The 23,747-nt window shown below is 49.0% G+C and overlaps 1 protein-coding gene across 2 annotated transcripts in view; it reads right to left on the bottom strand.

Annotated features, from left to right (window-relative positions):
- Positions 1-23,747, bottom strand: part of XPO6 (exportin 6) — a 71,221-nt gene that overhangs the window by 1,634 nt on the left and 45,840 nt on the right. For both annotated transcript variants that reach the window (XM_063142920.1, XM_063142918.1), the window contains 12 exons: positions 23,402-23,471; positions 20,783-20,942; positions 18,969-19,061; positions 16,284-16,428; positions 14,683-14,829; positions 12,879-13,068; positions 9,271-9,426; positions 6,267-6,381; positions 5,877-6,048; positions 4,787-4,948; positions 2,355-2,453; positions 426-656 (listed from right to left, as the gene is read on the bottom strand). In XM_063142920.1, coding sequence (XP_062998990.1) covers positions 426-656; positions 2,355-2,453; positions 4,787-4,948; positions 5,877-6,048; positions 6,267-6,381; positions 9,271-9,426; positions 12,879-13,068; positions 14,683-14,829; positions 16,284-16,428; positions 18,969-19,061; positions 20,783-20,942; positions 23,402-23,471 — 1,740 coding nt within the window. The remainder of the gene's footprint in view (positions 1-425; positions 657-2,354; positions 2,454-4,786; positions 4,949-5,876; positions 6,049-6,266; positions 6,382-9,270; positions 9,427-12,878; positions 13,069-14,682; positions 14,830-16,283; positions 16,429-18,968; positions 19,062-20,782; positions 20,943-23,401; positions 23,472-23,747) is intronic.

The following is a 23,747-nucleotide window of genomic DNA, read 5'->3' as shown; positions in this document are numbered from 1 at the left end:
GGGCTTAGCGTGTCGTCTGAACAGGCCCACTGAGGTCTTACAGTGAGAGGAATTTGCAACTAGTATGGGAGCCATGATTTCGCTGGGCTCCTCTTGAATTCTGGGCAAATGAGCAACATTCCCCAAGGTTTCCTTGTCTTTCAAAAGTGCAGTGTTTGATGAAAAGCGAAACACTTTTGAAAATCCACCCCAACCCTAAAGTGCTCAGGTGATCTACCTCAGAAAGGAGGCTATAGGTATATTGAACCCATGAATGTCAATGCACAGCTTGGGATGGAGGTGAAATGATGAATCCAACAGGGACGTGACATGGAAGGGGTGGACACTTGGCTACACCTTCTAAAAAGTTCTTCTGGGGATGGGAGAGGGGTGTCAAGCAACTTGCCCGAGGCAACCCCACCCAAATCGTCGGCCCAACCTCTCACCCTGTCCATTTTGAAGTTCCTTCCGAGGACGCTTTTCTGGTTGGTGTCCACGCCGTCACAGCTGGCTAAGAACCCCGGGAGAAAGGCTGAGTAGAAGCTGTCAAAGTCCACAGAGGCCATGTTGTAGATGGCAATGCCAATTTCCTCTTGGAGGAGGTCGTGCGATTTATGGACCAGGACCTGAAGCAGCACGTTCACAAACTGAAAGAGCATGGCCGTCCGGAAGATCTTCTGCAGGGAAAGAGAAGGAGGTCTCTCAGTACGCTCTGGGAATGGAGAACTGAAGAAACACGGCCCAATCTGCTCTTTGTAGGATCCTCTGGTCTGCCAAACTCTCCCTATAGGCCTATTTCCAATGGGAGGTGAATTATGCCACAAATCAGTGGTCCACAGTATAGCGTGGATGTAGCTCCAGGGATGCTGAGGGGTAAGAATGCGCGTGAAGAGCCACTGCAGCCTGACGTCCACTCACCAGCTGAGCACGCCTGCGCTAGCGATCTCACACACAATTTAAAATGGCCCCCTCGTGCCAGGATGTGTGACTCGCAATGCAAACTTGGGCGAAGCCTGTTGAAATTGCAGGCTGAAAACTGTTGCCAGTGCGTGACTGGCCTGACCGGGGTCTGATCAGGGGGGTCCCTGCACAGCGTTTCTGTGGGGCTCAGACAGGGCACTCAAGTGTAGCTGATGCTGTACAAGCCGCCTGTCATTCACCATGTAACAGCCAGACCGGAGTTGTGGGAACGGGGCGTTTTACGCATGCAGAAAAGCAACCCTCCCTGTATCCCCCCCCTTCCCAAAATGAAGCCGCATCGCTGTGCCTTAAACCTGGGGCTTGATCCACACCACACAGATTCAAGGGTACCAATATGACTCGAGCCCATTTGTACAAAAGAAGGGGCCCGTTCAGACGGCACTTTGGGCTCTGTGGTCAGCGAAAGCGTGGTTCTCTGGGGTCAGCACTAACCACAAGCCCCGCTGTTGCACACAACAGCGCTGACACAACAGGTTAGAGCCGCTGACCCTGCTGCAGACGGTCCGACTGGCGCGAGCGAGCGACCCGGGTTTAGCAAAACGCATCGCACAAGAAGACACCTTAAACCCTGCTGCTAAACCAAAACCCTTAACCAGCAGGGTTTCAGGTGTCTTCTGAACAGGCCCAATGATGTACAGTTCCTTGATGGGAAGTGTATGCAGATACTGAAGCAGCGGGTGTTACCCCCACCTCTGGGGCTGTTTTTTCCTGAGCGGGTGGCATCCCTTCCCCCTCTGAGATGAGAACAGCCCCAGGGGCAACGCCAGCTGCTTCAAGGAGACCGGGGCAGCTACAGCTTTGAGTTGAGGGGCGTGAGTAAGCTTGCCTTTGCTTTTATTGTCTGTGTCCCCTTTCCGTCAGTAAACTGTGCATCGTTCGTTCACACAAGTGGACTTGGGTCATAGTGCTCTGTTTAGTGTGGGATCAGGCCCCAGGTTTAAGACCCGTCATCGGAGGGGGGGGGATTTGCGTGCCCCCCACCTCTCATAGACAACCCACACTAGAGGCTTTCAAGAGGCAGCTGGACAACCATCTGTCAGGGATGCTTTAGGGGGGATTCCTGCATTGAGCAGGGGGTTGGACTAGATGGCCTTGTAGGCCCCTTCCAACTCTGCTATTCTATGATTCTATGATTCTAACCCAGAGATCAGCACAGAGGGGGGAACGCAAGTCAAACTCTGCCAACACGTAAGCAGCAGCTACAGTGTAGACAGCCCAGCAGTGTCTGGAGTCCTGGATGGCAGCAAGTACGGAGAACACGAAGGTTTTGCCTTTGGCACCTACTGGGTCCCTCTTCTCCCGGCATTTTGAATACGCAGAGTACAAGTTCCACCCTTCTAAGCTGTTTGTATGGTGAACAGGAAGTGTGTGTGTGTGCGCACGCGTGGGCTCACCTTGTGATACAGCTTCTGCTTTGTGTTCAGAGTCTCCAAATAGAACAGGTTCTGCTTAAACAGGTGAATGTCCGGTTGCAGGAAAGACTGGCCAAAGGCCTACGGAACACAAAAAGCCTCTCAGGACAAACGGTTCGAGCCACAAGGGCTAGCAGCCAACGAAGGCCGGAAGCCAGCGCTGAACATCTCAGGCTGGCAGAGCAACGCAGTCAACCACACCCAAGCCCAGCCCCCATGAATCCCACCCCCGTGGGCTTAGGGCAGCTGCTGTTGTCCAGGTCTCCTGCTCACATTCTCTTGCAGCACCGCCAGCGTGCTGCGTAAGGAAGCTGGCTGCCCCCCGTAGTTGTCTCTGCATCTTCCTGAACTATAATGGCAGGGGCTTGAAGAACCCGTGCTCTGCCCACTGAGGAACAAGGCCCCAAAAGTAAGGTTTCCCTCCACTCCCCCAAGAAAGAGTCTTGCAGCACCTCAACAACTAAAACAGATTTATTGCAGCACCGGCGTTCACGGCTTACAGCCGGCTTCATCAGAGGCATCACTCCTCGGTTGCAGGGGCTACTTGAAGACTGGCACCTTTTCAGAGCTCTCCTGCATACTAAGCCCAGCCATCCACATGCAGGATAGCGGCCGTGGACTATGCATGTATACACCCAATTTGCTTTCTGAGTTTGCTGTTCCACGCTAGAGGAAATCTCAAAGTGTGCCAGGAAGCGTGGGATGGAAATGCCAGGTGTTCCCCTTCAAAGGCTGGGGCCAGGTTGATGTGACTTTGGGCTCCTCCTTCCACACGACGATCACAGGACCAGTTCCCCAACTAAGATCATTTTGCCGTATGACAGATACGAAGAGTCCCCACCAAAAGCTTAAGCCAAGCTCAGCACAGCCAGCAGGAGAACCCTGGGACAAACCCACCTCGGACATTTTTAGCACCAGTTACATTTTGCAGCAGGGAAGTGACCATAAAGGAAGCAGATAACTGAAACTGGTTAACCCAAACTGGAAGCTCTCTGAACAGCCATTTGACAGAGCTGGCAGAGCGGTTTTCCTGGAGTAAAATGTCACTTCCTTGGCTCTGGGGGAAGGGAGACCAGTCTTCTAACTAAGCAAGAGGTAGGGATGGGTGAGATTCAATGGCCCTGGTCCAAGAAGGGATCAAGGCTTCAGCAGCAGGAGAAGAAAAGGGTCAGGGGAAGAGCTCTGTCCCATTTTCCTTAGGCCTCCAGTCTAGAGAGTGAAATAAAAAACAGGGAGTGGCGAAAAGGCCAGAGACTGGACTCTGACCTCAGTAGCAGTGAGCAGACAACAGCCTTGCTGGGTGCAGGCATCCTGTGCCAGGTAAAACATTCAGAGAACATTAAACAGAAGCTTCTTCCCCAACAGCCACGACCCAGATAGGAACACTAAGTGGCCAGAAGCACTTGGCTGGCATCAAAGGCTGCTGAGAGTCCAGCTACTACGTAAAATTCTGCTGACAAATTAACAGATACTTTGCCGCTTAGAGTGGGGCAGAAGGGAAGGCAGAGAGTGGAATTTGAGCAGTTCATGGATCGCCTGGCATGGCCAAAAAACCAAACGCCCTCCTAACAGGCTTGCACTAGAGACAGGAACAAGCCCAGGGCACAGAGGAAATGTCCGTGCATTGAGAGGGCAGCTCTCTCAACAACATGCCGTGAAATCTGGCAAGCCCTTCGGGCGCTTCAGAGTTCCGGCCAGACCTCCCCAATGACCAATTGGTCAGAGAGACGCTGCAGATTTGTTTGAAGATCTGCAGGCCAAAAAGAGAATCGGCGTTGTTAGAGATTTACCGGAAGATCAGAAGCTGCCGTTGGTCCATTTAGCCCAATATTGTCGACACGGACTGGCAGAGGCAACCCAGGGTTTCAGGAAGGATTCCTTTCCTCACCCTACCTGGAGAAGCTGGGGATCGAACTGGCTTCTGCATGCAAAGCAGGGGTCCGTCACACTGAGCTATGGCCCTTCCCATTGGGGGCCATCAACACCAGTCGTTCCCATCATACCACCATCTTTCACCCTTGTATATGTTATTAAGCTAAAATAGGCAGCTGCACTTATCAGCATTCTCCATTTTGAATAGCCCTCGATCCTTAAAAGCATACAGCGGCCTTCCCCAACCCCTGGAGTTGTTGGACTGCAACGCCCATCATTCCCAGACAGCTGTCCAGGTTGGGGAAAGCTGACATACAGGGTATGCGACGCAAATCCTGGTATGCATTCCCACCCTCTATATTCTACACATCAGGACGATATCTGAACTCTTCCCAAATCATTTGCTCTTGCAGCTGAAGGCATCTGAAGAGCATCCAATTCACCCTGCTGAACCACAGGAAAACCCATTTAACCCAGCCAGTGGCAGCTGGGCCTTCGGAAGCAGGCCGGATGCCAACACCAGCCAATGGCTATATAGATACCTGCATGATGGCACTGAACTGGGCTTCGTTCTCCATCTGCTCATCCGCGACTCCTCTCTGGACGCTGGCCAGGATGCTGGACTTGAAGAAGTACCGCCAGTTGTGGTGAAGGACCCGGAAGAGCAGCTCAAACAGTTCTGCTTTCACATCAGGAGAGGATCGCTTGGGGACAGGGGAAAGCACAAGCAGGGCTTCAAGATACGCCTCCTCTGAATGGCCAGGGAGAGCTGCATTGCTCAGCGGTTCGTGATGCAGCTTAAGCAGCAAGCAACCAAGGGAGAATTCCTCTCCCCAGTTGCTTTTGAAGCAACGGCCCCGTAGAAAATAGCCCGCTCCCTCTGAGGAACGTACCAAACGAATCAAACCAACCATCTGATTGCCAGCCTAGATTTTACCCCTCAAAAAGTTAATTTGGAGGCAGGATTCTGCAGGCGTCTTTCCCTATGGAAGCAGCAGAACCAATACTAGTATGCTGCCAGTGTTTTCCCGACGCCTGACATTCCGATGGGCCGCTCCGCTGCTCCCTGCTGCCTTCCTGCCATCGGTCTTGTCAGGTGTGAAAGAGCCACCGCAGACCGATCACTTCGCCGGACCTCAAAACCAACGGTTTGCGGCGGAATCCGTTCTTGGATTCGCTCGCAGGTTCAAGGGGCGTGCAGGCATCACGAACCAGCCTTTAAAGCAGGCGTGGCGAACCTCATCCGGCTCGCCTGGGTGGTCAATCCGGCCCTCGGGGGCCCCCAGATGGCCCCGGGCCCTTTCACCTGCCCACCAATCGTTTGGTGGCTTCCTGCCTTTTGCAAGGCTTTTCCTTCCCATCCTAAAAGGTCAAAAATGCCTCTCCCTAAGGCTTACGACATTACTGGCAGGAATTGCTGGAAGCTAAAATACGCTGGGAGTTTTGGTCCCACCCCCGCTAGAATGCAGCCACCCAATGCTTCTCCAAATTTGGGCCACTGGCTGAAAGAGGCTCGACGCGCCTGCCGTGGCCCCTCTCGTGCTGCCCCGTGATACAGGCCCTGCAGCGGCTTCTGCCTTCCTCTCTGCCACAGACCGTTCCCCCCACGCTCAGCCCCAGAACGGCCCCTACCTCGGCAACGATGGGGTAGACTTGCTCCATGCAGAGAGAGATGATGTTGGGCAAGAAAGGCTTGAACACTTGGCCCGGCTCTTGCACCACCACCTGAAGGATCTTGAGGAACTTCTCCACCACTCGGCATCCGGTGCTCCCGTCGTGGAGGATGCTCTCGGCCAGCTGCTCTCTAGGGCACGACACAAAAGAAACAGTCATCGTCCGGGGGGGGGGGGGGAGACTCGGGTTCGAGGTTGGCTTGACCGCCAAGGAAAAAGCAGAGGGTATATGGAGGGTCCCCCTCGGGTTGCGCCAGGTTCCCGTCTCCGAAGGGAGCGCCACACGCCACCATCGGTCTCTGCCAAGAGGCACTGGAAGCGAAGCGATGGAGAGGGATGGGCTGCTCACCTGGTGAACATGTTGAGGAACGTCTGTATGACCTGCTCGGTGAAAGGCACGCCCATCTGCACCCTCAGCCCTTGAAACAGGGTGAGGAAGAAGCTCAGCATTTCGTCTGTCACATCTGAAAGCGGGGAGATGAAAGAGCCGCAAGGGAAAGCGTTAACAACGCCGCAAGGGTTGGACAAGCTACTCCTCCTGGGCTTTGCTATTTGATGCTAGAACGTACAGCGTGAATCCCCCACTGCACAGCTTCTGCCCCTGGCTTGATATCGTAACTCCCCCAATACCAGCAGGTAGAGAGCTGAGGGGCAGACGATAGGGCTCTGACCTCCATCAGGGTAAAAACACACTTTGCCCCATGGCCTGTGACAAGACAATGGATTCGTTGTTGGAATGGCTTATATTGAACTCTAGTGGCTCACTGTGGCAATGGAGAACAGTCAAGGAAAGAATTCTCTTAAACTTAGGGATTGGAGAACTTCCCTGAGTCCGGTTCGACCCTGGCTTGCGTGGGGGCCAAGCTGCTGGATGGTCCGCGGGCGCTCGGTGAGAGAGTGCGTCTTTTCTTTTGTCCATGAGCTGCGACTTACGCAAATACAGAGTTTGGAATGTTTGAGGAAATCACAATTGATGCAAAATCACAACCATAATAGCGCAATTTGCATAAAAATGCAGGCGCACAGCACCATTTACGCCTGCAATTTTGCACCAATTCCGCTATTTCTGGCCACAATTTTGAGCAAATTGCAAGTTCCATAAATGTTCCCAGACACGAATTTGTGCAAATCCTGATTCCGCAAATTGCGATTTGCACAAATAAAAAAGTGAGAAACTGCGAGCTTACCCGACTCGGGTGTACGCCAAGCTGAGCCAGCTCAGGGATCTGTGAGCTGGCATCCGGGGGGTGGGGGGGAGAAGAAGCGAGCTGGAAAAAACTCGCTGGGATCTACCCCGAAAACGGATTCCCCCAACATCCCTACTTAAACCTGACCCTAAATGATGTTATAGGGCAGCCTATAAATCAAGGGTGGGCAAGTTGTGGGGCCTTCCAGATGTTTTGGCTGACAACACCCATGATCCCTCACCACTGGCTACACTGGCTGGGGCTGATGGGAACTGCAGTCCAAAGCATACGCAGGATCACACGTTGCCCATCCCTGGTACAAATGAAGAAAACACACATGCAAACCAAATATGCATTCCTTGAAACGAGTGGGAACTTCTGGCAAGCCAGCCTGATTAGGGTCACAGCCATGGAGCTAGTCAGAAGTCCCACTTAGAGCAGCCTCTTTGGCCAGCAGTCCAATGGCCCATACTGGGGGAGAGGAGAGAGAGAAGATGTAATTTTGCCCCTCTTCCTTTTGCCTTGTCCTTTTAGATTGTAAGCCTGTGGACAGGAGTCGTCTTCATTTACTGGTCCTTTGTCAGCCACTTCAATAGCCTTTTTGGCTAAGGGTCGAGATAAAAAATACTATGAATACATAAAGGCCTAAAGAGATCCTGTGAGGTCTGGAGATATTATTATTATTATTATTATTATTATTATTATTATTATTATTATTATTATTATTATTATTTAGAATATTTATATACCGCTCCCCATTGAAAATTTTTGGAGCGGTGTACAAGGTAAAATGAAAATAAAGACAGAATAAAACAGCTGACCAAATTTAAAAAGAAGCAAAAATCAGAAATCCAAGGCTGCATGTTAAAGAAAGGCTTCTTGGAATAAAGATGTTTTCAGGAGGCGCCGAAAGGAATCATAGAATAGAATCATAGAATAGCAGAGTTGGAAGGGGCCCACAAGGCCATCGAGTCCAACCCCCTGCTCAATGCAGGAATCCATCTTAAAGCATCCCTGACAGATGGTTGTCCAGCTGCCTTTTGAAGGCCTCTAGTGTGGAAGAGCCCACAACCTCCCTAGGTAACTGATTCCATTGTCGCACTGCTCTAACAGTCAGGAAGTTTTTCCTGATGTCCAGCCGGAATCTGGCTTCCTTTCCCTTGAGCCCGTTATTCTGTGTCCTACACTCTGGGAGGATCAAGAAGAGATCCTGGCCTTCCTCTGTGTGACAACCTTTTAAGTATTTGAAGAGTGCTATCCTGTCTCCCCTCAATCTTCTCTTCTCCAGGCTAAACAGGCCCCGTTCTTTCAGAGTACAAGGTTGGCGCCTGCCTGACCTCCAGAGGCAGGGAGTTCCACAGGAGGGGGGCCACCACGCTGAAGGCTCTTCCCCTGGTGGACTCCAATCGGAGGATGGATCTAGGTGGAACCACCAGGAGCAGGCCCTCGGATGACCTCAGTGACCGGGCAGGTTGGTAAGGGAGAAGGCGCTCTCTCAGGTATCCTGGTCCCAAGTTGTTTAGGGCTTTGTACACAAGTACAAGAACCTTAAACCTGGCCCGGTAGCGAATAGGCAGCCAGTGCAGTTCCCTCAGCAGAGGAGTTCCATGCTGGAAAGGGGCAGCTCCCGACAACAGCCGAGCTGCAGCATTCTGCACTAGCTCCAGCTTCCGGAGCACAGCTATGTCCGAGTGCTCCGTTAGCACTGCAGAATCCAAACGGAATCGCTTCGCTTTAGCGTCACGACGTCAGGCCAAACACAGCTGCATCTCGCTGCTTCGCCAATAAAAGCACTTCCTCGACGGATCAAGCTACGCGGTCTCCAAAGTGGGATATAAACGTTAATCCATCAGTAGGAATATAATCAATTCCACACAATGGATTTTCGTTCAAAATGAAAAGACCGTTGCACTTTTCCTCACTATTGCAGCCACCTGGATTACTGATGAATATGCTCGGTACAGGTGATGGGTGGGCGAGTGAAATGGCAGCACCCGTGGCTGGTGGGGCTTCCCTAGTTTCATGGGACTTCTTGCTGAAAAGGGCTGAGTGCAGGTGAGGACTTGGGAGAACTTGGGTCTTGACTATAGTAAGAGTTTAATCCCACAAGGTGCCTGATGGTTACTGATTGACTCATGCCAGAGGATGGGCCTGCGGTTATGATACCTGACTGATGAATGAAAGCTGGGAAGAGGGCTAGCGAGACCTGCACGGACTCCTGCAGCGACTGGTAACAGATCTGGCGGGATTTGGTGGCTTCCCCAGAGACGCTCTCCACGATGTCTTCCAAGACGCTCAGGGTCTGATGGATGACGACTTTAGCTGCAAAATCAAGAAGGGATATTCAAACAATTGCCCCCCTCGGGGCTCTAGTAGTAGTGAAAACGGGAAGGGATAGAGGTGGTAAACTGGGATTCCCGTATGGTTTGTCACGGGAGTGCTCCGTGAGAAATAAGGCAAGGCTCCCGTGAGCCTAGGATACTCAAGCCAGACGTTGTCACCCACTGCCTCTCCCCGCATGATTCACTGCTCTACCTCCTGGGGTAAGGGCACTTCCCGGTCACCTTCCGTTGGGAATGGGTCAGTATGCCCCATCTTTAAAGAGGAATTGCTCACCCCATGGGTCGTCTGAAAGTGGGTGGTTCTGACTTCTAAACTCAAAGAAACACATTGTTATCTTTTTGGTGCTGGGTTAAGACCTCTCTCGCTTCTCAGGCATTTGGCAGTCCTGGATTTGTCTTATGGTTATGGCTGATTGCTCAATGTTGTTCTTAAGATATAGGTTGTCTTTGTGTATACTGCTGGTTTGAGTGTTTTATGTAAATGGTATTAAACTTTCACACTGTATTTTAATGGGATTTTTTTTTAAACTTTATTTTAATGTTTAATATTTTTAATCTTTTAAAACCACCCACAGAGTCTTGGCTATGGGGAGGTACAGAAATGTAATAAATAATCATCTTATATAAGAATACGGAAACGTAAGGCTTATTACTTGAGGTCTATCAGACCAATTTTGCTCACTTTTTGTTTCAAACTCAAGCTCGAGCAGCGCAGATGTGCAGAAAATTTAGAAAGCTCAAAGCTTGAGCTTTACTAGCAATCCATTTCCTCCATGCCAAACAGGCAGGGCAGCCCTCCGCCAGTGGGATGACAGACAGCCCTGTTTGGCCAATCAGTGTGGAGTGAAGGCGGGAACTGGGTGCAGCCTCGGGGTTAGGCTGTCGCCACCAGTGGGGAGGAGGACGGAGGGGGCCAATGGGGGCAGGCTGTGCTGCATCCAAATTTCAGAGGGGAGGGGATTCACTATGCATGAGCCACGTTTGGATTATTCATGCGATGATGGGACAGGACTACTAGTGCCCATGGCAACGTGGGCTTTAGACTAGTAATAATTATACGTGTGTGTGTGTGTGTGTGTGTGTGTGTGTAACAGTAAAATGTGTCTGCAATTTTAATTTATAGAAGCAGCATGCCTCAGACATCAGAAGTTTGGGAAATGAGGTGGAAGGCTGTATATCTGCCGCAGTAGCCAAAACACAGGTGCTTTCTGTGGATGCCAAAAGACTTCCCCCTATGTACACGCTTCTAAACTTCAAAGCTTCCATTGGTATTGCCTGTCGCTTCAGAGCACGTGTGCACACACTCAGCATACCTTTGTCGAGCCTCTCCCTTCCCTAATATAGCAGGTGCCACAAATACGTTAGTTTGCCACAGTTAGGCCTACATTAAACGTAACTGATAATGGCTTTATGTAACTAAGATGCCTGTGTGGACTTCAAATACAGTCCCAGTGCTTTCAGACAGGCGCTAGGATATTGGGACACTATTGTCGCATTGCAGGGGATGCCACGTATCCCCTAATACTTCCTCCACCTGGCTGCCAAATTCTCATTTTACATGGCCTGTGTAGGCAACAATCAGGGGACCAGCAGAAATATTCAATAACGGAAATCCAGGCTACTCGGAAACCTGTATCGTTTTCATGGGCTTGTCTCAGAATCAAGGAAGGCGTGTACCATCAGACACACCAAAAGCATTATTTGCACCAAATTTGCCAATCCCTCTCCCAACAAATAGCTGCCATCTTGCATGTAAAAACAATGAAGTGTCTTGTAGCACCTTTAAGACAACATATTTGTTCTGGCATATGACTTCATGGATTATAGCCCACTCAGTCGGGCACATGGAGTATTATGGTTTTTTTCAGAGTTATTTATTTATGTTTATAAGCTGCCCTTCTTCACAAAGAACCCAAGGTGGTTAATATTTGGGGTGGGGAGAAGGAAAAAAAAAGGGTAAACAGTGAGGTCAGAAGGAAATGACATGTAGAAAGTACTGTTTCTGCATTTAATTTCCTTCTGACTTCACTGTTTACAGTTCCCCCACTTCAAATGTAGTGTATTTAAATCTGAAATTCTCCACAGTAATCCATGCATCTGGTGGAGAGGTTTATAGCCCACACACACTTATGCCAGAATAAAGGTGTTAGTCTTTCAGATGCCACAAGACTCTTTGTTATTTTGCTGCAATAGTCTGGAAATGTTTACTTTCTGCATGTGTCGCTTTTTACTGAGGGATAACAACGTAAGAAAAGCCATGCAGGACCAGATCAAGGATCCATCTAGTCTGTTCACACAGTGGCCTACCTACCATGTTCCCCATACCATGTTCTCGGATACTGCAGGTAACACATAGCCCTCAGGACTAGTAGCCATTGATAGCCTTCTCCAGGAATTTATCCAACCCCCTTTTAAAGCCATCCAAATTGGTGGGCATCACCACATCTTATGGGAGTGAATTCAGTTTAACCATGTGCTGTGTGAAGAAGTCCTTCCTTTTATCTGTCCTGAATCTCTCACCTATCAGCTTCATGGGATGACCCCATTGGGCTCTAGTATCATGAGAGACAGAGAAAAATGTCTGCCTATCCACATTCTCCACACTACGCATAATTTTGCACACTTCTATCATGTTTCCCCCCCAGTTGAACAATCCCAGCTGTTGTAACTTTCCCTCACAGGAGAGGTCACCATCCCTCACAGGGGAGATGCTCCAGGCCTTGATCATTTTAATTGTCGTTTTCTGCACTTTTCCCAGCTCTACAATATTTTTTGGGTGTGTGTGCATGTCTCGTGACCAGAACTGTACACAGCATCCTAAGTGTGGTCAAATTCGGAAAGAATGCTCTTAATCCTTTCTGAACACAGCTAACCTAAGAATCAGTACCTCCTGTTTATTACTTACACACACACACACACACACACACGCAGAGTTGAGAGGCCAGAAACATCATTGAAAATTGCCAGTTTCTCCATCTCCTTCAGCCCCACATGCTCTGATGATTTATATGGGGACATAGAGCTGTTGTCTGAGAAACCACAGGGCTGGAACTAATGATGACATGCCCCACACCATTGGTGCGCATGATGCTTTACAGGATACGAGGAGAGATGCATCCCCCGCCCCGCCCCCGGCCAAGCAGATTTTACAGGTCCTAATGATTTCTGGCTGTGACAGAGGAGGGCTTCAAGATCTCTGTGTTACTCACAGGGGGTAAGTAAGGGTTAATCACCAATGAACTGCTGGGATGGAAATCGCAGTGATGCCAAGCGGCTGTGCTGGCCCTTGCGGACCCAATCCGTGCCCACAAACGCCACCGTTCTGAACAAGCCCCAAGTTCCTAACCGTAGCGATCCTTCCGGCACGACTTTTCTAGGCGCTGCAGAGCAGCCGCTAGCGGAGGCCGGAGGCCTGTCATTGGGGAGACTTACTATCATCCTGCTGTATTTTCCTCTGGGGCAAGATGGCACTGGATTTCAGGCTGCGGTAATCCCTGGCGAGGGCGGATATTAGGCTGGCATGGTTAGTTGAGCGAATGGCCCACTGCTGTTCACTCTCGGGGAGATTTGGCCACGGTAAAAGCAGGATATTTGAGAGCGCTCTGCACACGAGTATCTGAGCCTGCAGAGAATGAGACAGACCAGACAAGCTGAAGCTCAGGTTCAAAGAGGGGTGAGGGGGACAGGTCGAGCAAACCCCCCAAACAGCTCTGAAAGCGGGTAAGAGCAAACCGGCATCAGACGGGTTTGCCTTTCCACTACCACCCGGACCCACGGAACAGCAGGGCCAAAGGGCTCCAGCTAAAAGCTCTACTTAGCATCTCGGCGCTGAGTGGAAGGCCGCTTTGGGTCTAGCCAGGCATAACGGCCGCATGGCCCGGACGATGGAACGCAGGCGGCCCCCTTCGGGTGTTAAGGGGCGGCTGGTGTGGTCCGAAAAAGAAAAAGGTGGGCAGGAAGGGGATACGGACCTCTTCCCTTCCTGAAATGCCTTCCCCCAGGGAGCTTCCATCTGGGAGGCTTATTTCCAAGGCTTTGAGCCCAGCTGGGAAAAATGCAACAGAACGGGGGAGGTTTGGCGGTTGCGGTTCAGACATGGGAAGTGTCCATTTCCCCCTTCTTCCTGTGAAATCCATGGCTCACGCCATGCATGCTTTATCTCTGTTCAGCAGCGACCCATGCTTGAAAGCACGGGCTGGCTACAGCTGCATCTAGTTAGACCCAGACCCTTATGGCACAAATGCGAAGTCAGCTAACGTAAACTAGATAATGCCCTTCTGTATCCAATCAGGTCAGTTAGGCAGGCCCTTTTAGGTAAATGCATGGGATGCAATTCTGAACCAGGTTAGTAATAGTGAATATGGAACAAACAAGTTTCAAGTAGCAAAACCAGTTCTTCCAGTTTAATCTATTTGGAGCAACAATCTTGTTTGTGTGCCTTTAGCGATAAAAAAACCATTCAATTTCGACAGGGTTGCAGGGCGCACAAATTGGAAGCCGCGTTCCTTTGTTTGACACAAGTATCCTACAGAATTTCAGTATTATACGGAGAGGAAGGATTTTACTTTGTGCTGACGTCTCCACCATACCAAGGCAATAGTAATAATTTAGTTAATTTCTATACTGCCCAACAGCTGAAGCTCTCTGGGCGGTTTACAACCATTCATAAGGTAATAAAATACAGCATAAAAATACATCATTACACCTGAGGCTATTGAAGAGAAGCAATGTAAACACATCTTAACGCAGTGTTTTTTCGAAAATGATCCTTAATATGCCATTCTTTTTTAAAGATCACTTTGAGATTTTTTTTAGGTACAGAGCTCTGTGTACCCAAGCTTGATATGAATCTGTTGGTAGTTCTCTTCCTTCCATGTACACACCTAATTTGATATTTCATAGAGCCTACTCACGTCTCATTTATCAGTGCAAAATAAAAGCACAAAAATAATGAAATGAGATCACGTCTTCTCATTTTGTGGTTTCAGTTCCATTCCTCTAACTGTACTGATGCCCCCTTTTGTTTAGTCCAACATGAATATTTCCTTTTCAGAAGCAAAATTGACTGAAAACTACGGAGGCAAATCACGTAGGTCAGGCTCCGTTGGGACGTCAAAAGCTATGGCGTTGTGTGAGCCTCAGGCTTGCACTAGATCGTGGCCGGTTAAATGCACTGGTGCGGCTTTCCCTATGTGATCCAATAAAGCGACATCTTGCTCACCAAGTCACACCTTACCTTATCAGGGAGGCGCTGAGCAGAAGTATCCGTGATCCTGTTGAACATTTTCTGCACAGCCGGGATGCTAATCAGGAACACAGGCCGTACGCTGGTGGCTAAGGAGACAAGGAGGTGGCAGGCGGACAGCAGTAACTTCTCCTGTACCTGGAAAAAAGAGAGGGGGAAATAAGAAGAGCAGGAGGGGGAGAGACCTTCAACCTCTGCTGTGATTGAGCAAGAGAAAGCTTTGGGCCAGAAGGTAACAAGGGAATTAAGAGCGAGCCAATATTTTGCGGCTGATACGTTGGCTCAAGGATGGGCATCTGAAGGAGCACCGGAACGTCTTCAAGAGGGCTACGAGGCCACCCTCCTTCGGAACGGGAGACCAAACTCCCTAGCAGAGATTCTTACACATCGCTACTCCTTCAGCCCAAGATTACAGGCAGCAGCTACAACTTTTAGGTAGCGTCAAGAGTGCTTAGCCAAATACAGTCGGCTAAGCCCCCCTGCCCTACAAGACAAGAAGCTGGAGAGTCGGGAACCCCAACCTACAGGGTCCCCAAAAGGACTGGAACTCAACCGCCCCTCCGAAGAAGAAAAGGAGAAGTAGGAAGAAGTAGGAAGAAGAAGAGGAGAAGTAGGAAGGCTCTTGTGCTCTGTGTCTGCTTTGGAATGGTGGTCCCTGGCCTTTATTCCTGGACGTTTGTTCTGAGAATGATGTCCTGTCCCAGTAAGGGAAGCAAGCACTGAGGCAAAACGAAAGCCCTTTATTCCTGCTCAAACCAACACAGTCGTGTTGGCAGCTTTTCGTTATACTGACATAAAGCAATAGAATGGATGCGACCATCCTCCAAGAGCGATTACACCACAACTGCACGGGGTAGAACTCAGTGGTCGGGGGGGAGGGGGTTGGTTCAAGGACTGGGATGTTGTTTTTGACACCGCGGCAGATCCCATTTGGGTGCAGGTACCTTATTTTATTTATTTACAATATTTATATACCGCTCCCCAATGAAAATTTCGGAGTACAAGGAGGGGGGCCACCACGCTGAAGGCTCTTCCCCTGGTGGACTCCAATCGGAGGATGGATCTATGTGGAACCACCAGGAGCACGCCCTCGGATGACCTCAGTGACCGGGCAGGTTGGTATTTATTTATTTATTTATTTATTTATTACATTTCTATACCGCCCAATAGCCAGAGCTCTCTGGGCGGTTCACAAAAATTAAAAACATTCAAAGTGTAAAACAACAGTATAAAACCATAACATAAAACACAATATAAAAGCTCAACCAGGTAAAAACAGCAGCAATGCAAAATTACTAATTTAAAACACCAAGTTAAAATTTATTTATAGACTGTTACAATGCTGGGAGAATAAAAAGGTCTTCACCTGGCATCTAAAAGCATATAATGTAGGTGCCAAGTGAACCTCCTTAGGGAGCTCATTCCACAGCCGGGGTGCCACAGCAGAGAAGGCCCTCCTCCTGGTAGCCACCTGCCTCACTTCCCTTGGCAGGGGCTCACGGAGAAGGACCCCAGAGGATGACCTTAGGGTCCGGGCAGGTACATACGAGAGGATGTACATACGGTAGGGGTGAAGGCGCTCTCTCGGGTACCTTAGAACTGATTAGCGGAGTAATCGCTTCCAGGGCAGTGGAGACGAGCGAGACGAACTGCGTCGGATTCTGCCGATGAACCTCCCCGTAGAACTGCGCTAGCCAGTGGCAGTAAGCCTGCAGGGCGGCAAGGGATTGTGCATGCCTGGAGAGAGAGAGAGAAGGCATCTTAAATGTAAGCTAAGGAGGAAGGAAAACAGCCGGGGCAGGGTGGCAAATGAGACCGATACTCCACGGGGCTGTTTCATTCTGAAAATAGATACCAGGTAGCAAGAGGAGATAGAACAGAACACCTGGACATGGGGATGACAGGTAGGCTGAGCTTATCCTCTAGAGTTTTTCTCCTGCAAATGCTACCACCACAGTCACACACACACACGGATCTTTAATTTCTCCAATATGAATGTGCTGTATTTACCAGATCTGAACAGAGACCGTTTACATTTGGCTCCTCTCCAACAACAGGGCGTGCAATGTGAAATTCCAGCATTAGGGAAAGGGATTCGGGAACTTTTTAGGAGTGCGGTTGGATGCAATGAGAGCATCACGGTCCCAGGTGTCATGAAGCCGCTGGAGTTATCTTCAGAGGAAAAGCCAGAACATTCACTGCCAGTTGGCCTCTCCGATGAAACCGGCACTGCTCAAGACAGTGCAAGGTGATGTCTTTGGATATGCCTCCAGGAGAAGCAGGGAGCTCAGCTTCTGAGGCAGAGGTGGATGCTGGGGCACCACTGAGCCCCCAAGAATGCTGGCACCTTAACATCCATGATAGGATGGTGGCCAGGTGAAGGCGTGCTCGCTTACTGAAGAGGATGATCCATGGGTTGGGGTCTCCTCATGAGGAGGACATCTGACAAGCCTCTAACGTGATGCAGCTGAGCACTGGGTGGGTCTCCAGTAGCTCCAGCTCTATCTGCTCTCACTTGTAGCTTGAGAGCTGCTGTAAATGACATCTGAACTTCAACTTAGCCTCCATATCCTGTTTTCTCCCTGACTTGGCCGTGCGTTTGAACCTCCGTGCCACTGACATTTGGATCCTACCTGACGCTGCTTATGGGCTACGTTTTTACTTGATTGGTCTTCTGGCTTTTGACGTTGGCTGTGCCTCAAGACCTTGCTCTGGAAAACCCCGTCTGTGTCTGGTAAAACTGTGCTTGACTAGGGTGACCATATGAAAAGGAGGACAGGGCTCCTGCATCTTTAACAGTTGCATAGCAAAGGGGATTTCAGCAGGTGTCATTTGTATTGGGAGTAAGCCCCATTTAACACAATGGAACTTAATGAGAAAAGTGCATGGGGTTGGGCTGGAAGAGTGTTAACTACTTCCTTGAGTTCATAGGTCATACAACAGCATTTTCCACACCCACCCACCCCTGTGTAGAGAGATCTGTGCCAGCTAGTGGGATGTCAGCTATTTTCATTAGGACTTCACTACAGACTTGGTTTCTTGCCTGTGGCTATTCCCCTTCTTGCCCTATGTTCTTGGGGAAAAGGTTGAACCATTTACAAGACACACACAATGTACAGCACCATGTACATTGATGGTGCTATATAAATAAATAATAATAATAATAATAATATGGGGAACCTGGGGAAATTTCCTCTTCATCACCACAGTTAAAGCTGCAGGTGCCCTGCCCTCTTCTAAATCTGGTCACTCTAGTATAGTACCTGCAGCTTTAACTGCTGTGATGAAGAGGGAATTTCACCAGGTTCTCCATATATACCAATCACACCTGCTGAAATTCCCTTTTGTATGCAACTGTTAAAGATACAGGAGCCCTGTCCTCCTTTTCATATGGTCACCCTAGCTTGACCATTTGCCTGCTAAATTGACATCTACTGTGTATGTCCTTGCACTTGCTTACCAAAAGGGCAGGACTCAGTTTAGGGCAGGACGGGGAACTTGACTGGCTGTGGTCAGTGATAGGAGTCCATGAGCGTCATCAGACGGGGGGAAATCGCATTTCCTTACCGTCACTTTCTTCCCGTTTCTGTCCCACAATACTTCCTCTTTCTTCACACGGGGAAGAAAGAGGAAGTAAACGATGATCATGTGGGCCCATTCAGTGGGCGTTTTTATTACGCAGCTTTTCCTATGCACAGCAGGAAATGGCGGATCATTTTGGTGTTTTTTTTTTAAATCGGATTTACCGGGGTCTATTTTGTGACACAACAAAGGCCAGAAGGAGCGGGAGGCAGGCGGCGTTGTCGAAAGGACGCGCAAAAAAACCTGAGTGGGCAGTAACGAGCGTGGAGACTAGCAATAGAGGCAGGGAAATAAAGCATCCTGAGGTGGAAGCAAAGGTCACTGATGGCTAAAGGGACCTCATGCAAGTGGCTATTGAAGTGCTGCATGCAGAGACCGGGGAAAGAGTACCCAGGAGGGAAGGCTCCAAAATACATGAACGATACCAAGACGCAAAGCCTAGGAGACTGGTTTGGTCTTGGGATCCTGAGGATCACCAGCCAGGGGAAGAAAGTCTGCTGGTGGCCTGGAGTGACTTCAACACTGCTGAGTCCCTCTGGTTTCCTGTCCCGGATGAGGCCTTTTGCAAACTCCATCTCAACAAGAACCCTCCAGAGAATTCCCCGACAGATGGACAAGCATTTCGACAAGGGCGCAGATTTCAGGCGGAGATTTCCAGTGCCTTTCTAACACTGTGCTTGTGGTCGTATACTCACACATCAATGAGGTCGGGTTTCAGCACAGATGGCACAGCAGTTTCAATGTTGTAGAGTTTAATCTGGGACCCATACAGCGTTACCTTGACCAGCCTGTTGGAGGAGGAGATCAGAAGAAAGGAAGTTGGGTGCAATTCAAGGAAAGTGGAGTCATGAGTAGACAGGAACCTCGGCTGGCTTTAACATTAGCCCAACTTTAGATGGATTCTGCCACATGCAAGAGGAAGAGGGTGGGGACAGATAGCCAGTTTTGGCCACTTAAAGAGACCCTGGAGCAGTGTCCAAGTGCCCCCCACAACCCCACGACTTTCAAAGGTCTTGCTGCACTATTCAGACACGAGCTGCAGCCTTCACCTATGCCCCCTGCTTGAGGCAGGGTGCTTGTCCCTAGTTATATATTTGCTGCTTTTTAAAATCAGTTTTAAAAACCTTTTGTTGGCAGTCACATGGAGCTTTTTAAGGGAAAGGAATAGAAATGTTTTAAGCAAATCCATTAAATATAGGGCTTCCTGTCAAATAAGGAGTCCGATGACTCTGGTCTGGGCAGATACGCCAAGAGCCCCATCCAGGCTGCTAAACCTCTTCAAGTACTATAAACGTAACATTTTTCCTTCCACTGCCCTCATCCTTCCCTTCACTCCTTTCTGCAGTAATAGTACTTGTTATTATTATTATTATATCTTTCTCGCTCATGGTGGTTTTTCTAGATGGACATGACGGGCTATTATTATTATTATTATTATTATTATTATTATTATTATTATTATTATTATCCCCACCTTTTGCCCAATACTGGGCCTCAAGGTGGCCTTACAAAATTTAAAACATATACATTTTAAAACCTATGAAAAGAAATATACAAAAGTTAAAAAATATATTCCAATATTAAAACATTTAAAATACGTGACAATTTTAAAAGTCCTTAGCACAGACGGAGGCCCAGATTAATCGCCAAATGCCTGCCGGAAAAAGAGGTTTTTGCCTGCCTCCGAAAGCACATCAAGTAAGGAGCCAGCCTAGCCTTTAGCCCTCGGTGGCTGCACCGGAGCAGCCACCGAGAAGGCCCTCTCCCATGTTCCCACTAAGCGCGCCTATGAAGATGGTAGGACTGAAAGAAGGGCTTCCCCAGAAGATCTCAAAGCCCGGGGCAGGCTCATAATGGAGAATACAGTCTTTCGGATAACCTGGACCCAAGCTGTATAGTTGATAGCGCCATCCCCACATTCCTTTGCGATACGACGCGTGTGCACTGGAGCGCTCAGTAAATACACAGAAAGACTGCGGCTAGGGCGGAAGTGCCAGCCGGGACCATCAAGAGGCAGCACACCAGAGAGGCCTGTCCCAGAACCCACTTAACAAAACCCAAATGAGCATTAGGTGTCTGTGTACGCTCATGAAAAAACTCATGGAATCGCACAAGATGAAACAGGATTTTACCGGACTCCTGTCGTAACAAGAACGTTATTTCTTTTTCGTATATCAAAAACACATGAACACAACAAGGAGGTTTTTTTCCCCATTGAATGTATAGGAATTCTGTTATGTCTATATGCAATTTGTTAAGTTTATGATATATCACTTTGAGTGTTAATATAATCGGCTATTTTGCTTTAAATACTTTTTGCTTTTAAAAACCTTTACAACTTCAATCTGTATTTGGTATAATAATTTATAGGAGCATACACAGACAACGTACACTTTTGTTAAGTGTTTAACTGTATTCAGTGTATGCAGCTGGGTGCTCTTCGGGCTCTGTCTTTATTCATCCGTCCCAGAATCCATTCATGCTTAACCCGGGGCACGATGTTGCCTACCTCTCTACCACGGTGTGGGCATCCCTGAACCTGGCTGCGAACATGTCCCCGGTGAAGTACTCAGCCAGTCGTCCCACAGCCTGGAGCAAGGAGCTGAGATCTCGCAAGGAGCAGTGCAAACGGCGACAGTCGTTCTCGGCAGTGATGTTCAGGCGGTGACCTGAAAGGACAGCGCGAGCCACTCAACGTAAAAAAACACACGCAAGGAGACTGAAAGAACTGGGCATGTTTAGCCTGGAGAAGAGAAGTTCAAGGGGAGACATGAGAGCACTCTTCAAATACTTAAAAGGTTGTCACACAGAGGAGGGCCAGGATCTCTTCTCGATCCTCCCAGAGTTCAGGACACGGAAGTTAAAAGAAGCCAGATTCCAGCTGGACATCAGGAAAAACTACCTGACTATTAGAGCAGTACGACAATGGAATCAGTTACCTAGGGAGGTGGTGGGCTCTCCCACACTAGAGGCCTTCAAGAGGCAGCTGGACAACCATCTGTCAGGGATGCTTTAGGGTGGATTCCTGCATTGAGCAGGGGGTTGGACTCAATGGCCTTGCAGGCCCCTTCCAACTCTGCTATTCTATGATTCTATGAAAGGCCTGTAAGCAGGGGCTTCTGCTAAGAAGGACAGAGGACTACATTTGGGGTACTCTGAAGAAGACGTCTCTCCCCGCATCCCTGGCTGCCTAAACACTTTATAGAATTTAAATACAAAGCTTGTACACAGCCGCGTAACCTTGTAACGCACAAAGCACTCAGAGGAGAAATCTAATTATGCAGCTGGCTTACCAGGAAATGAAACAATTTACTGGAATTACATTACATGCATTTGCTCGACATTAGCTGACTTGCAGGTCGCAGTTCAAGCACTGAATGCTAGATCTTGAAGTGGTCCAATTTAGCAACGGGGGAACAGTTGAGGACGTTGCTGTTTCAAAATGCCGTTTATTTGTAGCTCTTTTTCTCCCCCGAAAAGGTTCAAATAGTTTTCAGCATAGGGTGGCCCCACTACCACAGGTAACGAAAGAGATTCCAATAGCAGGTCAAAGCAGTTTAATTAGAAAACCCAAATCCTGTTTCAAGTGGGTGTGCTCTTGGTCAGGGGCTATTAGGAACACGTTAGCGTGCCGTTATAGCAAAGAACTACGTGGTAAAACTGAAGTTTCTAACATCGGCTGCTGAAGAGCAGATCCAGTGGAAACGTATCGGGATTTAGTACCCCTAATAGTACTTAGTACTAAAGATTTAGTACCCCTAAGAGACTAATTTGATTCCTACGGTTTGGAAGGCTGCTGCCAAAAACTTTCCTGCTGTTTTGACCTTGTATATGCCTAGCTTACTGCAACACGCTGGTTTGGGAGCTGCAGTTAGCTATGAATGCAGCTGCTAGAAGGGTTACTAACCTCTCCTGGGTGCTATGATCACATCACGCCATTGCTGTGTCCGTTGCACTGGCTCCTGGCTGGTTTCTAGGCCCAATTTAAGGTGCTGGCTTTGACCTTTAAAGCCCTTCACAATCTAGGACCTGAAGGACCACTTACGGTTATATATATCCCTTCACGTATCATTATTTTCTTCGGCAGAGGGCCTTCAAGGGCCCTCATCACCTGAGGCATAGTGGATGGCTTACTACAGGAGGCTCTTCTCAATGGTGAGTGTGAAGGATAGGGGTGCAAATCTGTACCTTTAACTTGCTGTTGCTATGGGTTATCTGCCCCTAGGTAAGATCTATGGTCTGTTGTTCAAAACTGGCTGTGCCAGGCTTTGGTGGCTGCCAGCCAAGGTCACTCTCGTCTCGAGCCAGTCCAACTCCCACTGGAACCTGGAGGTTATCAGGGCGGTGGACAAACTAACAGCACCCTCCCACCCATATTCCCCAGCAACTGGTGTATATATGCTTACTGCTTCAGATACTCTCTGATACTGCCTCTGATACGTTCCTGCCCATGTTCCCCAGCAACTGGCGTATATAGGCTGTCATGTCTAGCCCTGCTCCCGCTGGGTTAGAAGAAGGTGTTTCAGGTGATCAATCAGAATCAGACTCGGAAGTAGAGGAGTCGGCGCCAGACACAGGCCAGCCTGTACCAGTGGGAGAGAAAGCCCTCAGGGGCTCCTCACCAGCTGGGACTGAACCCTCTCCAGAGCTTATCTCGTCAAGGGCAAACAATACACAGTCAGTGGGAAGCCAACATTCTTCCGACAGGTTAGCCGATCTTAGAGTATGCTGCCAGCTAAAACGGGTGGAGCTAAAAGAAGGTGAAAGAAAATCAGCCTGGCTCGCATCCCGTCAGAAGCTACCTCAGAATTAGTCTCTCTGAAGTTAACGCGCCTTGGAAAAAGGCTTTCCATTCTTCTTGAACGGACAACTGTCTCGCTTAGTTTGCATAGTTTTGCCTAGGGGGAAGTTCCAAGAGATTAGACTCTCTTCAGGTGTGGAAGAGATTTTTTTTTACTTAAATAAAGCTTTGTGGATTACTTAGCAGGCCTCGTTATTGTCTCCCAAGAAGGCAGGAGGTTTTTGAGAAACATGATACCAGCTGATCAAGTTGATCAATTCAGCATTATAGCAATGCAGATATACAGCACGCATATCTGAACTTTCAGACATAGGACATTCGCCTTACCAGTGCCAGAAGTGACTATGAACTGTTGGAGTCCCAAGTATACATCCAAATTTTCCTGGAGAACTGGGAACTGAGGAGATTAAAATAAATAAATAACGTAAGCACAAAACATTTAACTATCATGGAAATGAAATGGTCTTCTGTGGTTTAAAAACTGAGCCAAAGAATAAAACAACGCAAAGCGCTACACTTCAGATCAGCTTTCCCCAATCGGGTGCACCTCCAGATGTGTTGGACTGCAATTCCCAGCATGCCCCAGCCAGCCATGCTAGGAGCTGCAGTACAAGACATCTGGAGGGCATCACACTGGGGAAGGCCGCCTTAGATCACAAGCAGGCCTGTGAAG

This window comes from Elgaria multicarinata, chromosome 17 (assembly GCF_023053635.1).
Source record: "Elgaria multicarinata webbii isolate HBS135686 ecotype San Diego chromosome 17, rElgMul1.1.pri, whole genome shotgun sequence".
Lineage (NCBI taxonomy): Eukaryota > Metazoa > Chordata > Lepidosauria > Squamata > Anguidae > Elgaria > Elgaria multicarinata.
Note: the sequence above shows the minus strand (reverse complement) of the source record. Positions and strands in the feature narration are given on the sequence as shown.